The sequence below is a fragment of the Pleurodeles waltl genome, chromosome 6 (assembly GCF_031143425.1).
Source record: "Pleurodeles waltl isolate 20211129_DDA chromosome 6, aPleWal1.hap1.20221129, whole genome shotgun sequence".
NCBI lineage: Eukaryota > Metazoa > Chordata > Amphibia > Caudata > Salamandridae > Pleurodeles > Pleurodeles waltl.
In genome coordinates this window covers 582,250,980-582,266,916 of record NC_090445.1, presented here as the reverse complement: position 1 = coordinate 582,266,916, position 15,937 = coordinate 582,250,980, and the positions used below count along the sequence as shown (strand labels likewise).

The 15,937-nt window shown below is 47.2% G+C and overlaps 1 protein-coding gene across 1 annotated transcript in view; it reads left to right on the top strand.

Annotated features, from left to right (window-relative positions):
* The window catches only part of ZNF76 (zinc finger protein 76), a 161,310-nt gene that overhangs the window by 128,272 nt on the left and 17,101 nt on the right, over positions 1–15,937 (top strand). The window contains exon 12 of the mRNA XM_069238803.1: positions 838–1,002. Coding sequence (XP_069094904.1) covers positions 838–1,002 — 165 coding nt within the window. The remainder of the gene's footprint in view (positions 1–837; positions 1,003–15,937) is intronic.

Sequence of the window (15,937 nt, the reverse complement as noted above, 5' to 3'; positions counted from 1 at the left end):
TGTCCATGAAGGAGAGAATAAGCTGGTTGTCGTCTGTGTAGGAGAGGATGTTGATGTTGCGAGAGCAGATTATGCTGCCTTGAGAGCTGATATATGCTTGGGGAAGATCAATTCAGTACTCTGCAGATGAGTTTGCTAATAAGGTACACCAGGGAGTTTATGTGTTTGGTGTAGAAATATGTGAGTAATTTGTCTTGTCGGCATGGGAATGCTTCTAAAATAGCTCTAACAGTTAATGTTCCTGAAGCAAGGAATGGATATTAGAACACTGGAATGTTGGAAGCTCTATTTAAAACAATCGAGTGCTCCAGGCTACTAATGGCCGGTAGAAGCCCAGAGCTCCAACATTCCAATGTTTTGTTTACAGGTGTTGCTGTGAACAAAGGCCTCACGAAACCTGAGGGACCTTTGTTTTATTTATTAGAAAATTCTGCCCTCTGGCCTTTAACTCTGGAGTGGGCCCCTAATGGCCGGTATAGACCGCAATACCGCGTTATAAGTTTATAATAGCTTTTAGGTTACATGTTTGTACCCCAGTAGGACGGAGGCTTGTAAAGGGTGATCTGTGCAATGTGTTCAGGACAAGTGAAGTGGAACACTATGAACATGGATGGTCCATCCTCCCCTCACATCCAGCCCCTCCTACTCTCTAAAAATAAATAAGGAACTCTCTCTCCTTCATCGGGTCCCTTCACTTTTGGTTATGTCACTGGCTGATGTGTACAAAGCAAGTGTTTTTTTGATGGCATCATTTCTGCTACATATGTCTGTTCTGAACAGCTGAGTGCTGTGCAGAGCACCTGGTACAGCTGAAGTAACAACTATTTTCTGTCACAGGTCAGCCTGTCACACGAGGACCTGCAGGCATTGGGCAATGCCATCACCATGGTGACACAAGGCGGCAGTGGTGGCATCACTCTCCTAGGACAGCAAGACAGCCTGGTTGGACCTACTACACACACAATCACAATGGTCAGCTCAGACGGAGAGGGGTCTCAGACGGTATAACTAGATTTCTGCATTTTTCCTACTTGCTTGCTCCCCTCATCAATATTGATGTGCTGCTTGAGCCTGTCTGTATGCAGTCCTTGTAAATCACGCAATGCCTGCTCTTCCTGTATATTAACTATCCTGCTTCTAGTTTCTTTGCGCCTTGTCTGTGCTTCCTGCATTTCATGCACACCAGTTAGTTCTATACTCCTCTCTATGTAGAAACCAAAGCCACCTTTTGTCCGAACTTTAAACATCTCAGAGCTTTAACACATTTATAACTGAATTGCGTGCTTATTTATCCTGTTGCTACCACCACGATGCTCTTTCTTGCTTTCTGCTGACCACTGAGACCTTGTATACCTGTAACAGCTGGATATAGTGTGGATAGTGTAGGAAGTTGGCTCTGTGTTTACTATTTCAAAGTAAGAAATAGTGTGCACAGAGTCCAATGGTTCCCCTTAGAGGTACGATAATGGCAAAATTAGATAATTCTAATGCTCTATTTTGTGCTAGTGTGGTCGAGCAGTAGGCTTATCAGAGGGTAGTGTTAAGCATTTGTTGTACACACACAGGCAATAAATGAGGAACACACACTCAAAGACTTACTCCAGACCAATAGGTTTTTGAAAAATATCCTTCCACAGGTTCAAGATTTACAGTAAACACTTTAAATGTAAGGTACTTCACTTAGATACTTTAGGAACTTTGAATAAAAGCAATATCATATACAGTCTTTGTAAAAATGTCAATAAGCTATTTTCAAAGTGGACACTGCAAAAATCAACAGTTCCTGGGGGAGGTAAGTAAAGGTTAAATTAAGAGGTAAGTAAAACACTTACAAGTCTCAGTTCTGGGGCATTGGCAGCCCACCGTTGGGGGTTCAAGGCAACCCCAAAGTTACCACACCAGCAGCTCAGGGCCGGTCAGGTGCAGAGGTCAAAGAGATGCCCAAAACACATAGACGCCTATGGAGAACAGGGGTGCTCCGGTTCCAGTCTGCCAGCAGGTAAGTACCTGCGTCCTCTGGGGGCAGACCACGGGGGGTTTGTAGAGCACTGGGGGGTGACACAAGTAGGCACACAAAACACACCCTCAGCTGCACAGGGGCAGCCGGGTTCAGTGTGAAAAGCAGGCGTCTGGTTTCAGGTAGGAAACAATGGAGGGACCCGGGGGGCTTCTCGGGACAGCCACCACCTGGGCAAGGTAGAGGGTCGCCTGGGGGGTCACTCCTGTGCTTAGGTTTGGTTCTTTCAGGTCCTGGGGGCTGTGGGTGCCGTGTTGGTTCCAGGCGTTGGGTCCCTTGTTACAGGCAGTCGCGGTCAGGGGGAGCCTCTGGATTGTCTCTGCAGGCGTCACTCGGGTGGTTCAGGAGGGTTGTCTCTGGTTACTCACGGGCTCGCAGTCGCCAGGGAGTCCTCCCTGAGGTGTTTGTTCTCTGGATCTCGAGCCGGGGGCGTCGGGTGCAGAGTGTGAAGTCTCACGCTTCTGGCGGGAAACGTGCAGTCTTTGAAAGTTGCTTCTTTGTTGCAAAGAAGTAGCTGGTTTTGAGCAGGGCGGCTGTTCACAGGAGTTTCTTGGTCCTTTAGTCCAGGGCAGTTCTCTGAAGCTTCAGAGGTTGCTGTTCCCTGTTGGATGCGTTGCTGGTTGCAGTTTTTCGAAGTTGGAGACAGGCCAATAGGGCTGGGGCCAAAGCAGTTGTCCTCTTCCTCCTTCTCTGCAGGCTTGTATGTCAGCAGTCCCTCTTGTTTCTTCAGGTTGCAGGAATCTGATTTCCTGGGATCCGGTAAGCCCCTAAATACTGAATTTAGGGGTGTGTTTAGGTCTGGGAGGGCAGTAGCCAATGGCTACTGTCCTTGAGTTGGCTACACCCTCTTTGTGCCTCCTCCCTGTGGGGAGGTGAGCACATCCCTAATCCTATTGGGGGAATCCTCCAAACTCCAGATGGAGGATTTCTAAAGGCAGGGGGTCACCTCGACTCAAGAAAGCTTAGGGGCTGTCCTGACTGGTGGGTGACTCCTCCTTGTTTTTCTTATCTCCTCCAGCCTTGCCGCCAAAATTGGGGGCAGTAGTCGGAGGGGCGGGCATCTCTACTAGCTGAGATGCCGTGGGGTGCTGTAACAAAAGGGGTGAGCCTTTGAGGCTCACCGCCAGGTGTTACAGTTCCTGCAGGGGGAGGTGTGAAGCACCTCCACCCAGTACAGGCTTTGTTCTTGGCCACAGAGTGACAAAGGCACTCTCCCCATTTGGCCAGCAACATGTCTGGTGTGTGGCAGGCTGGCAGAAACTGGTCAGCCTATACTAGAAGTCGAATTGGTATTCAGGGGGCATCTCTAAGATTCCCTCTGGGTGTATGTTACAATAAATCCCACACTGGCATCAGTGTGCATTTATTGTGCTGAGAAGTTTGATACCAAACTTCCCAGTTTTCAGTGTAGCTATTATGGAACTGTGGAGTTCGTGTTTGACAAACTCCCAGACCACATACTCTTATGGCTACCCTGCACTTACAATGTCTAAGGTTTTGCTTAGACACTGTAGGGGCATAGTGCTCATGCACATATGCCCTCACCTGTGGTATAGTGTACCCTGCCTTAGGGCTGTAAGGCCTGCTAGAGGGGTGACTTACCTATGCCACAGGCAGTGTGAGGTTGGCATGGCACTCTGAGGGGAGTGCAGTGTCGACTTAGTCATTTTCTCCCCACCAGCACACACAAGCTGTGAGGCAGTGTGCATGTGCTGAGTGAGTGGTCCCCAGGGTGGCATAAGACATGCTGCAGCCCTTAGAGACCTTCCCTGGCATCAGGGCCCTTGGTACCAGGGGTACCAGTTACAAGGGACTTACCTGAGTGCCAGGGTTGTGCCAATTGTGGAGACAAAGGTACAGTTTAGGGAAAGAACACTGGTGCTGGGGCCTGGTTAGCAGAGTCCCAGCACACTTTTAAATCATAACTTAGCATCAGCAAAGGCAAAGAGTTAGGGGGGTAACCATGCCAAGGAAGGCATTTCCTTACAGTAATACAGTGAAAACACCACAAAAATACACCACATAAGCTTAGAAAAATATGATATTTATCTAGTTGAATTTAGATCAAAACGATAAAGATCCAATAAGCACAAGTTGAGATATCAGTTTTGCAGGTTTAAAAAGTCTTAAATCTTGAAAATCAACACTTGTTTCTTGTTTACACAAAGTGCACAAAGTACCTTGTTTCCGTCAAAAATAACACTCATGTAAACCGCATAGGAGGAAATGTGTGGAAAAATAGGGTGTGCGTCGGATTTTCCGACGCGGGACAGACAATGTGTTGTCTCTTTCCACACTGCAAGGGGCTTTGTGTCCTTTTTCGGCACGCAGTCTAGATTCCTCACTGCAATGGGGGTACATAGTTTCCAGCAGGTTGTGCATTGATTTTCGGTGCACAAGAAGTTTCCTGAAGAGATTAAGGCCCCCATTATGACAATGGTGGTAAAAAAACACCTACCACCACGGCGACGGCCGCCAAAAGACTGTCGCCACAGCTACCATCCGTCTGCCGTAATATGACCACAGCTGGATTTCCGCCATAAGAAGGGCGGAAATCCAGCTGTGGCCATACTGGCAGATGGCGGTAAGGTGACACTGCTATCATCAGCAGCGCCACGTCAGTAGACCGCCGCCAGCTGTATTATAAAAAATAATATGGCCTGGCGGCGTTCTGCTGGCCCTGTCCCGTCCCCTGCCGGAAGATCCCTGGGTCAAGGTAAGTCGGGTCTCCGACAGGGGAGGGGGGGTGTGTGTGTGTGTGTGTGGGGGGGGGGAGGTTGTGCATATATGTGTGAGTGTGTGCGTGAATGCAAGTGTGTTTAGTGTTTGCGTGCGTGTATGAATGTGTGAGTGCGTGTATGTATGGACATGTGAATGTGTGTGTTTTGATGTGTGTGTGGGTGTGTGCATGAATGGATGATTGCATGTGTGGATGAGTGTGTGTGTGTGTGTGTGTGTGTGAATGGGGAGGACATGGATATAGGGAGGGTGAGGTGTTTGGAGAGGTTTAAGGGGGCCTCATATCAGTGACAGAGAAGGAATTCTCCTGTCATTGATAGGGCCTACCACCATGGTTTTCATGGCGTTACGAACGCCACAAAACCATGGCGGTAGGCAGGGTCATGATACCACTGGCAGCACAATGGCGGCCGCCGTAGTGGAGATTCTTATCTCCAGTCCGGCAGCTGCTACCGCCATGGCGGTCGGAGTGGTACATTGGCGGGTTGGCTTCAGCCAACCCACCAATCTCATAATGTGGCGGTAAGTACCGCCAGCCTGTTGGCGGTTCTACTGCCACATTAACTCCGATCGCCAGGGTCATAATGACCTCCAATGTCTTTTTGGCCCCGAGACTTCAGAAAACAGGAGGCAAGCTCAATCTAAGCCCATTTCTAAAAGTGGCATTTCTAAAATAGTCATATAAAATCCAACCTCACCCATAGGCAGCATTTTCTATTACCATTCTGGCCATACTAAATATGGCCTGGTTAGCCCTTTCTGATCAGAATCTACAACTCGAACAGTATATGAGGGCAGTCCTAATACTAGCCTATGAAAGGAGCAGGCCTCGCAGTAATGGAAAACAAATTTAGGAGTTTTCATTACCAGGACATGTAAACCACATAAGTACATGTCCTATCTTTCACCTAAAGAGCACCCTGCCCCAGGGGTTACCTAGGGCCTACCTTAGCGGTGACTTATATGTAGAAGAAGGTGAGTTTAAGGCTTGGCAAGTCCTTTTAAATGCCAAGTCGAAGTGACAGTGAAACTGCACACACAGGCCATGCAGTGGCAGGCCTGAGACATGGTTAAGGGGCTACTTATATGGGTGGCACAATCGGTGCTGTAGGCCCACTAGTAGCATTTAATTTACAGGCCTTAGGTAAATGTAGTGCACTTTATCCAATATTACCATGTTTTTAAGGCTGGAGGACATGCACTTTAGCACTGGTTAGCTGTGGTAAAGTGTCCAGAGTCCTAAAGTTCTAAAGCCAGCAAACATTAGGTCAGAAAAAGATGAGGAGGAAGGCAAAAAGTTTGGGGATGACCATGCAGAGAGGTATATATATTCGATGGCATGTGTAGCTGCAGATACACATGCTGTGCATATATTCTGCCATCTAGTGTTGTGCTCAGAGTGTTAAAAGTTGTTTTTCTTCGAAGAAGTATTTTCTCGAGTCACTGGATCGAGTGACTCCTCCTCTCGGTGTTAGTGTACATAGGCATTAACTCCTTTGTTAGATTGTTTTCTTTCCGCTGTCGGGTTTGGACGTGTTTCCTCTCACTCAGAGACTTTCGATTCAGAAACTTTATATGAACTTTTGTTGCACCGCTGGTATTTTTTCTATCGCGTTTCCATCTGCAATTGATCCGATAGTACCGCCGGGCACAAAAAAACACCCTTTTGGGCACTTGGGCCCTTCTTGAGCCTGTTCAGGCCTACCACGCCATAGCCTAATTGATCGGACTCCATTCCGATTCTGTCCTCCATGCCATGCAAAATTCCCTTACACTGATAGGCATGTCGTATGTAACCTTTGCCTTTCTCCACAACATCGAGAGGAAGATTGTGAAGCTTGTCGGTCATTTCAGTCAAAAAAGACACTGCGTGACCGGAGAGCAAGAAGACTCAAGATGGAGTCGAAGTATACAGAGTCCACCAACACCTTAGAGGAAGAGCAGGCACAGACGGCTGTTTGGATTCAGAACACTGACTCCAAAGCAACTCAGATGAAGACAGCCAACCAATCACTGCGGCTCAGCATGTGAGTACACCTACCCCTGCGCCCACTACCAGGAGACCTATTAAGTCTTTGGGTGCACCACTGCCAGGAAGCCATGGTTCCACCCAAAAGAAATCTGGCGGCGACCAACCATCGTGTTCGATGCCGAAAAAGGCCAAGTCACCCCATCAATAGCCACGCCTGTTTCGGTGCCGGAGTCGAGCAAACACATTAAAAGCTTCACCTCCAAGCTGAGGTGATGTCCACACTCTTCGGAGTCGAAAATTCAACATCCAGCTTCGGAGCCGAAATCACAGATGGCATCTTCGGGACTACAAAAATTAGGTACCATTTCGGAGCTGAAAAAATCCTACACAGAAGAGACCGGACTTTCGAGCCGTCTAAAGCACTTGTCAAAGACAACTACTGAACAATCCTCTAAAGCATAAAACCATCTGCATATCATTCTGAGGACTCTGATATCCAGCCAATTTTGGAGGTTACGGACAGTAGACAAAGAAGGCTATATATCCATAAGGAGACAGCAAAATTATTGCTTCACCTCCTCCACAGACCAAAAGGAAACTGGTGTTTCAAGAGACTCTTGACACTGCTCCACCAGCAGCAAAAATATTTAAAAACAACTCTTTCCACCACATTCGCCACAGCTTGCTTTCTCTCCACCACCTACTACCCCACCACCACTGCCCTCACCAACACACTCCCACACCTACTCACAGGGAGATATAGTGGACCCCTGGGACTTGCATGACCCAGATCCTATACTGTTAAATGACCCCAATCTCTATCCTTCCAAACCTTCACCACCAGAGGATAGTATGGTTTACACTTGGGTCATTTCTTGGGCAGCTGCATACCATGTGGTTCAGATGCATGCTGAACCATTGGAGGAGGATTTTCTTTTTAATACATTATCCTCCACCCACTCACGCTACCAGTGTTTACCAAAGCTGCCTGGTATGCTTAGACATGCTGAAGACATATTTAAGGAGCCAGTCAAGGCTAGGGTTTTAACCCCAAGAATAGATTAAAAAGAATATATAAGCCTGCGCCAACTGACCCAGTTTACATCACCCAACAGGTACCACCAGACTCTATTGTAGTTAGGGCTGCAAGGAAAAGGGCCAATAGCCAGTCTTCAGGGGATACTCCTCCCCCTGACAAAGAAAGTAGAAAGTTTGATGCTGCAGGTAAAAGGGTAGCTACACAAGCAGTTAACCAATGGTGTATTGCTAATTCCACACTTGGATGAAATGCAAGAGTTCTTGCAATATTTACCCAAGGAGCATCAGAAAAGAGCACAACAAATTGTTGAAGAGGGACAAGTGATCACTAATAATCAAATTAGATCTGCCCTCGACGCAGCAGTTAGAAGTAGCTAACAATCGTACACATGCATGGCTAAGCTCCTCTGAGTTTAAACCAGAAATACAGCAGGCAGTGCTTAACATGCCTTTGGATAAGGAACAACTAATCGGACCTGAAGATGATACAGCTATCGAAAAACTCAGAAAGGATTCTGACACTGCAAAAGCCATGGGAGCCCTAGATACCACACCTTATCAGGGTTCCTTTCGCAAACAGCAGTTTAGGGGAGGTTTCAAACCCCAAAATACAGAGGCGCGTCCACCTGACATCCTAAACAAATGCAGCAGTATTATCCAAGAGGATCATTTAGAGGCTCTTACTGAGGCCAACACTTTAGAGCCATAGGAAAATGTAATACCTCAGAGTGTCACCACTCCCCCAAAACAATGACTTCCTCAACATCGGACAACCCCACACGTCTCCTGTGGGAGGAAGACTGCCACAATTCAACTCTCACTGGCAAAACATCACCACAGATCAGTGGGTACGTTCAATTATCCGCAGTGGTTACTGCCTAGAACTCATTTCTACTCCACAAAACATTCCCCCTCGTTCTCACAGACTCTCTCAAGAACACAATGTTCTGCTAAAACAAGAGGTACAATCTCTATTACTAAAAGGGGCAATAGAAACGGTTCCAATATCACAACAGGGAACAGGAGTATATTCACTATATTTCCTGATACCAAAAAAGGATGGTACTCTTGGACCCATTCTAGATCTCAGACCTCTAAATCTATGCATTCTGTCAGAACATTTTCACATGGTCACTTTACAGGACGTAATTTCCCTACTACAAAAACAAGATTTCATGACTGCCTTAGATCTCAAAGATGCTTACTTCCATATTCCCATACATCCAGCTCATCGCAAATACCTAAGATTTGTAATAGCAGGCAAACACTATCAATTCGAGGTACTTCCCTTCGGCATAACAGCCGCAAGGGTTTTCACAAATTGTCTAGCTGTAGTAGGAGCAGCTCAGCTCAGAACACTATACATACATGTCTTTCCTTATCTAGACGATTTGCTAATAAAATCAAGTAATATTATACAGTGCCAACAACACACTCAATGCACAATAGATACCCTACACACATTAGGCTTCACAGTCAATTATCAGAAATCTCATCTTCAACCAGCACAGGTTCATCCTTACCTAGTTGTGATTCTCAATACTCAAAAAGAATTAGCCTACCCAAATCCATAAAGGGTATAGGCTTTTCAAAACCTCATATCACAGATACAGCCCACTCAAAATTACACAGTAATATTTATCATGAAACATTTGGGAATGATGGCATCATGCATAGCAATACTACTGCATGCAAGACCAAGCATTAGACCACTGCAACAGTGACTCTCACAACAATGGTCTCAAGCACAGGGTCAGTTACAGGATCTAGTGTTGTTAGACCGCCAAACTCACAAATCTCTGCACTGGTGGACTCACAACAACTTAATAAAAGAGCGGTCCTTTCAGGACCCTGTGCCTCCGACCATAATAACAGATGCGTCAACGACTGGCTGGGGAGCTCATCTCAACAACCTAACCATACAGGAGAAATGGAACTCAAAGCAATTAACTTATCACACAAACCATTTAGAATTGTTAGCTGTGTTTCTGAACCTAAAAGCTTTTCAATCTCTGATCAGGCACAAAACAGTCTTAATAAAAACAGACAATATGACAATGTATTGAAGAAACAGGGGGGAACACATTCATCTCAATTGTCCCTTCTAGCCCAAACAATATGGAAATGGGCAATTCACAATCAGATTTAATTGCTAGCGGAATACATCCCAGGGATATACAACCAGCTAGCAGACCTGCCAAGTAGGACGCAGCAACAAATACACAAATTAGAAATTCACTCATAGGTACTTCAACAGTACTTTCAAATGTGGGGCACACCAGACATAGACCTTTTCGCAACAAGTGAAAATGCAAAATGCCAAAACTTCGCATCCAGACACCCACACCCTCTGTCCAAGGGCAATGCTTTGTGGATCAACTGGTCAGGGATATTTGCTTATGCTTTTCCCCCTCTTCCATTAATTCCATTTCTGGTCAACAAACTGTGTCACACCTCTCTCACCATGATACTCATAGCTCCCACGTGGGCACGACAACACTGGTACACAACACTTCTGGTTCTGTCAGTAGTACCCCATCACAAACTTCCAAACAGACCAGATCTGTTAACACAGAAAAAGGGTCAAATCAGGCATCCCAATCCCAGTGTACTCAACTTAGCGATTTGGCTCCTGAGGTCATAGAGTTTGGATATTTACACCTTCCGTTAGAATGTATGGAACTTCTAAACCAAGCACGCAAACCAACAACTAGACAATGCTATGCTTACAAGTGGAAACGGTTTGTTTACTACTGTCAACCCAAAAATGTAGATCCACTTAAAGCATCCATACAAGATATTGTATGTTACCTGCTTCATTTACAAAAAGCAAATTTAGCTTTTTCCTCTATTAAAATTCATCTAACCGCTATATCAGCGTACTTACAAACCATACAACATACTTCTCTCTTCATAGTCCCTGACATAAAAGCCTTTATGGAAGGACTTAAGCGTATTATTCCAACAAGAACCCCACCAGTTCCTGCATGGAATCTCAATATTGTGCTCACAAGAATAATGGGACCACCATTCAAGCCCATGCATTCATGTGATATTCAGTTTCTCACATGGAAAGTTGCTTTCTTAGTAGCAATTACTTCATTAAGAAGAGTGAGTGAAATACAAGCATTCACTGTAGAGGAACCATTTTTCCAGGTACACAAACATAAAGTTGTACTTAGGACAAATCCGAAATTTTTGCCAAAAGTTGTTTCTCTTTTTCACATTAACCAATCAGTGGAATTGCCGGTCTTCCCACAGCCAGACTCAACTGCTGAAAGATCTCTTCACATTCTTAACCTTAAAAGAGCTCTAAAGTACTATGTTGATAGAACAAAAGAGTTTAGAAAAATTAAACCGCTTTTTTTTTGCTTTCCAACAGCCACATAAAGGAAATCTTATCTCTAAACAAGGATTAGCTAGATGGATTGTAAGATGTATTTACATGTTACATTAACGCAAAAAGACAACTTTCGATAACTCCTAAAGCACATTCCACAAGGAAAAAAAGGTGCTTCTATGGCATTTTTTGGAAACATACCAATGGCAGACATGCAAAGCTGCCACATGGTCCACACCACATACATTCACAAAACATTACTGTGTAGATGTATTATCAAAGCAACAGGCCATTGTTGGTCAAGCGGAACTTTAAACCCTATTTCAAAACACATCATTCCCTACAGGCTAGCCGCCGTTTTATTGGGTGAAGGACTGCTTTTTAGCCTGTGCACAGCATGTGTATCTGCAGCTACACATGCCATCGAACGGAAAATGTCACTTACCCAATGTACATCAGTTCGTGGCATGTAGTGCTGCAGATTCACATGTGCCCTCCCTCCTTCCCAGAAGCCTTTAGTCGTTGCAGTACTTATTGTACATATGTAAATATATATATGTTCAATGGCATGTGTAGCTGCAGATACACATGCTGTGCATTATCCTGCCATCTAGTGTTGGGCTCGGAGTGTTACAAGTTGTTTTTCTTCGAAGAAGTCTTTTCGAGTCACGAGATCGAGGGACTCCTCCCATTTCGGCTCCATTGCGCATGGGTGTCGACTCCATCTTAGATTGTTTTCTTTCCGCCATCGGGTTCGGACGTGTTCCTCTTCGCTCCGTGTTTCGGTTCGGAAAAAAAAAAGTTAACTATCGGAAAATTCAACGGTATTGTTTGCGCTCGGTATCGGTTTAGTAAGAGCACATCGACACCGAAGAAAAGAAGAGCTCCGGTAGCCCTTCGGGGCTTCCATTCCCCGGCGGGGCCTGGTCGGCCCAACCGCGTGCGTCTTCAAGGCTCATGGAACGGACCCCATTCCGCTTCTGCCCCGAATACCACGCTAAGTATCCTTATACAGACCAGCATTTGGTCTGTAATTTGTGTTTGTTCCACGAACACAAAGAGGATACCTGCGAGGCCTGTCGGGCATTTCGGTCGAAGAAAACGCTACGGGACAGGAGAGTTCGAAGGCTTCAAATGGCATCGCCGCCGGCTGGACACCCCGACGTCGAAGAAGAGGAGACAATCTCCATTCCAGATTTGGACTCAGACGCGCCCGAGAGTGAGCAGCTGGCTAGGCAACAAACCGTGAGTAAAACAGCCCCGGCCAAAACTCACACAAAAATAATGAAAGCCCAGGGGACGCCACCGCCAACAGGCCATGGCTTAACCCGTAAGCACGGTGACCAAGCATCGGCACCGAAAAAGGGCACACACATGCCGAAGACATCCGACTCCGGTCAAGATACCGGCACAGAGTATACTCGGCACCAAGATACCGGCTCCAACCAAACTCTGCACCGAGATATCGGCACCCCGAAACCAAAAAAGGTGGCTTTGGAGCCTAAAAAGACTGCTGAAAAGGTTTTGGTGCCGAAACATCCAGCCTCGGAGCTGAAACAAAGCTCTTATACCGAAGAACAAGGCCTTTCATCACAACTACAAGGCCATAAGTTTGGACAAGAACTAGAAGCGGGAGAGCCAGACTATACACAAAGAAGGCTCCATATACAAAAGGACACAGGGAAAATAAGAACTCTTCCCCCAATTAAAATGAAACGGAAACTCGCTTTCCAGGAAGCTGAAAAACAGCCAAAAGCAAAAGTGGCTAAAGAAAAAACTCCACCACGTTTTTCTCCACAGCCATCGCCACAGCACTCACCGCAACTGTCCCCAATGGCAACACCCCCAATGATGCAATCAACAACTCACACAGGGATGAGCCAGGATGACCCAGATGCATGGGATCTATATGATGCACCAGTATCTGACAATAGTCCGGATTGCTACCCGGCAAGACCATCACCACCAGAAGACAGTACTGCTTACATGCAGGTGGTTTCCAGAGCAGCTACTTTTCACAACGTAGCACTGCATTCTGAACCTATAGAGGATGACTTCTCATTCAATACCCTGTCATCAACACATAGCCAATACCAGAGTCTGCCTATGTTACCAGGCATGTTAAAACACGCAAAACAGGTGTTTCAAGACCCAGTCAAAGGCAGAGCCATCACACCTAGGGTGGAGAAGAAATACAAACCTCCCCCTACGGACCCTGTGTACATCACGCAACAACTAACACCTGACTCGGTGGTAGTAGGGGCAGCCCGCAAAAGGGCAAACTCACAGACTTCTGGGGATGCACCACCACCCGACAAAGAAAGTCAAAAGTTCGATGCAGCAGGGAAAAGAGTTGCAGCACAAGCAGCAAATCAATGGCACATTGCAAATTCACAGGCTTTATTGGCAAGATATGACAGAGCTCATTGGGACGAAATGCAACATTTCATTGAACATCTACCCAAAGAGTTTCAGAAGTGTGCACAACAAGTGGTTGAGGAGGGCTAAAGTATCTCCAACAGCCAAAAAAGATCGGCTATGGACGCAGCGGACACAGCCGCCAGAACAGTAAACACGGCGGTCACCATTCGGAGACACGCATGGCTACGCACCTCCGGATTTAAGCCAGAGATCCAGCAGGCTGTGCTGAATATGCCTTTTAATGGACAACAGTTGTTTGGGCCGGAGGTAGATACAGCTATAGAAAAGCTGAAGAAAGACACGGCCAAGGCCATGGGCGCGCTCTACTCCCAACAGAGCAGAGGCACCTTTAGGAAGCCACACTTTAGAGGGGGGTTTCGGGCCCAAACCACAGAACCTTCCACCTCACAGGCCAGACCCACATACCAGGACCAATACCAAAGAGGAGGCTTTCGGGGACAATATAGGGGTGGACAGTTCCCTAAAACAAGAGGGAAATTCCAAAGCCCAAAAAACCCACAAACTAAACAGTGACTCCAATGTCACAAATCCCCAACACATAACACCAGTGGGAGTGCGGGGGGGGGGCTCACAGATTATTACAAAAATTGGGAAGACATAACTACGGATTCGTGGGTCCTAGCCATTATCCAACATGGTTATTGCATAGAATTCCTACAATTACCACCAAATGTGCTTCCAAAAGCACACAACATGTCCAAACAGCACTTAGATCTATTACAACTAGAAGTCCAAGCGTTGTTACAAAATGAAGCAATAGAACTAGTACCCAACCATCAGAAAGGAACAGGTGTTTACTCCCTGTATTTTCTAATACCAAAACACTGAGACCCATCTTAGATCTCAGAACACTAAATCTTTACATCAAATCAGATCACTTTTACATGGTGACACTTCAAGACGTGATTCCCTTGCTCAAATCAAATCAAATCATTAACATTTATAAAGCGCGCTACTCACCCGTGCGGGTCTCAAGGTGCTAGGGGAGAGGGGGGTCACTGCTGCTCGAAAAGCCAGGTCTTGAGGAGTCTCCGGAATGCGGAGTGGTCCTGGGTGGTCCTGAGGCTGGCGGGGAGGGTGTTCCAGGCCTTGGCTGCCAGGTAGGAAAAGGACCTCCCACCCGCCGTGGAGCGGTGGATGCGAGGGACGGCAGCGAGCGCGAGGCTAGAGGAACGGAGGAGATGGGTGGGGGCGTAGAAGCTGAGGCGACGGTTGAGGTATTCCGGTCCCTTGTTGTGGAGGGCTTTGTGTGCGTGGGTGAGAAGTTGGAAGATGATCCTTTTGCTGACTGGGAGCCAATGCAGGTGTCTCTCAGGTGTGCGGAGATGTGGCTGTTGCGGGGTACGTCGAGGATGAGGCGGGCCGAGGCGTTTTGAATACGTTGCAGGCGTTTTTGGAGTTTAGCGGTGGTCCCAGCATAGAGGGTGTTGGCGTAGTCCAGGCAGCTCGTGACGAGGGCGTGGGTCACGGTTTTTCTGGTGTCGGCGGGGATCCAGCGGAAGATCTTGCGGAGGGTGAGGAAGCAGGCGGAGGACACGGCGTTGACTTGTTTGGTCATGGTGAGAAGAGGGTCCAAGATGAAGCCGAGGTTGCGGGCGTGGTCTGAGGCGGTCGGTGCGGTGCCAAGGGGCATAGGCCACCAGGAATCGTCCCATGCGGTCGGGGTGTTGCCGAGGATGAGGACTTCCGTTTTGTCCGAGTTCAGCTTTAGGCGACTGAGCCTCATCCAATCTGCGACGTCCTTCATGCCGTCTTGTAGGTTGGTCTTAGCGCTGGCAGGGTCCTTGGTGAGGGAGAGTATAAGTTGGGTGTCGTCGGCGTAGGAGGTGATGATGATGTTGTGCTTGCGTACGATGTCGGCGAGGGGGCTCATGTAGACATTGAAGAGTGTCGGGCTGAGCGAGGAGCCTTGAGGTACGCCGCAGATGATCTCTGTGGGGTCTGAGCGAAAAGGTGGGAGGTAAACTCTTTGAGAGCGGTTTGAGAGGAAGGAGGCGATCCAGTCCAGGGCCTGGCCTTGGATCCCGGTGGAGCGGAGGTGGGTTATTAGGGTGCGGTGACAGACGGTGTCGAAGGCAGCCGAGAGGTCGAAGAGGATGAGGGCGACTGTTTCACCGTTGTCCATCAGGGTTCTGATGTCGTCTGTGACTGAGATGAGGGCGGTTTCAGTGCTGTGGTTGGTTCGGAATCCGGTTTGTGAAGGGTCGAGAAGGTTGTTGTCTTCCAGGAAGTTGGTAAGCTGTTTGTTGACGGTCTTCTCTATTACCTTGGCTGGGAAGGGGAGGAGCGAGATGGGGTGGAAGTTTTTCAGGTCGCTTGGGTCAGCCGTAGGTTTCTTTAGTAGGGCGTTGACTTCAGCGTGTTTCCAGCTTTCGGGGAAGGTAGCAGA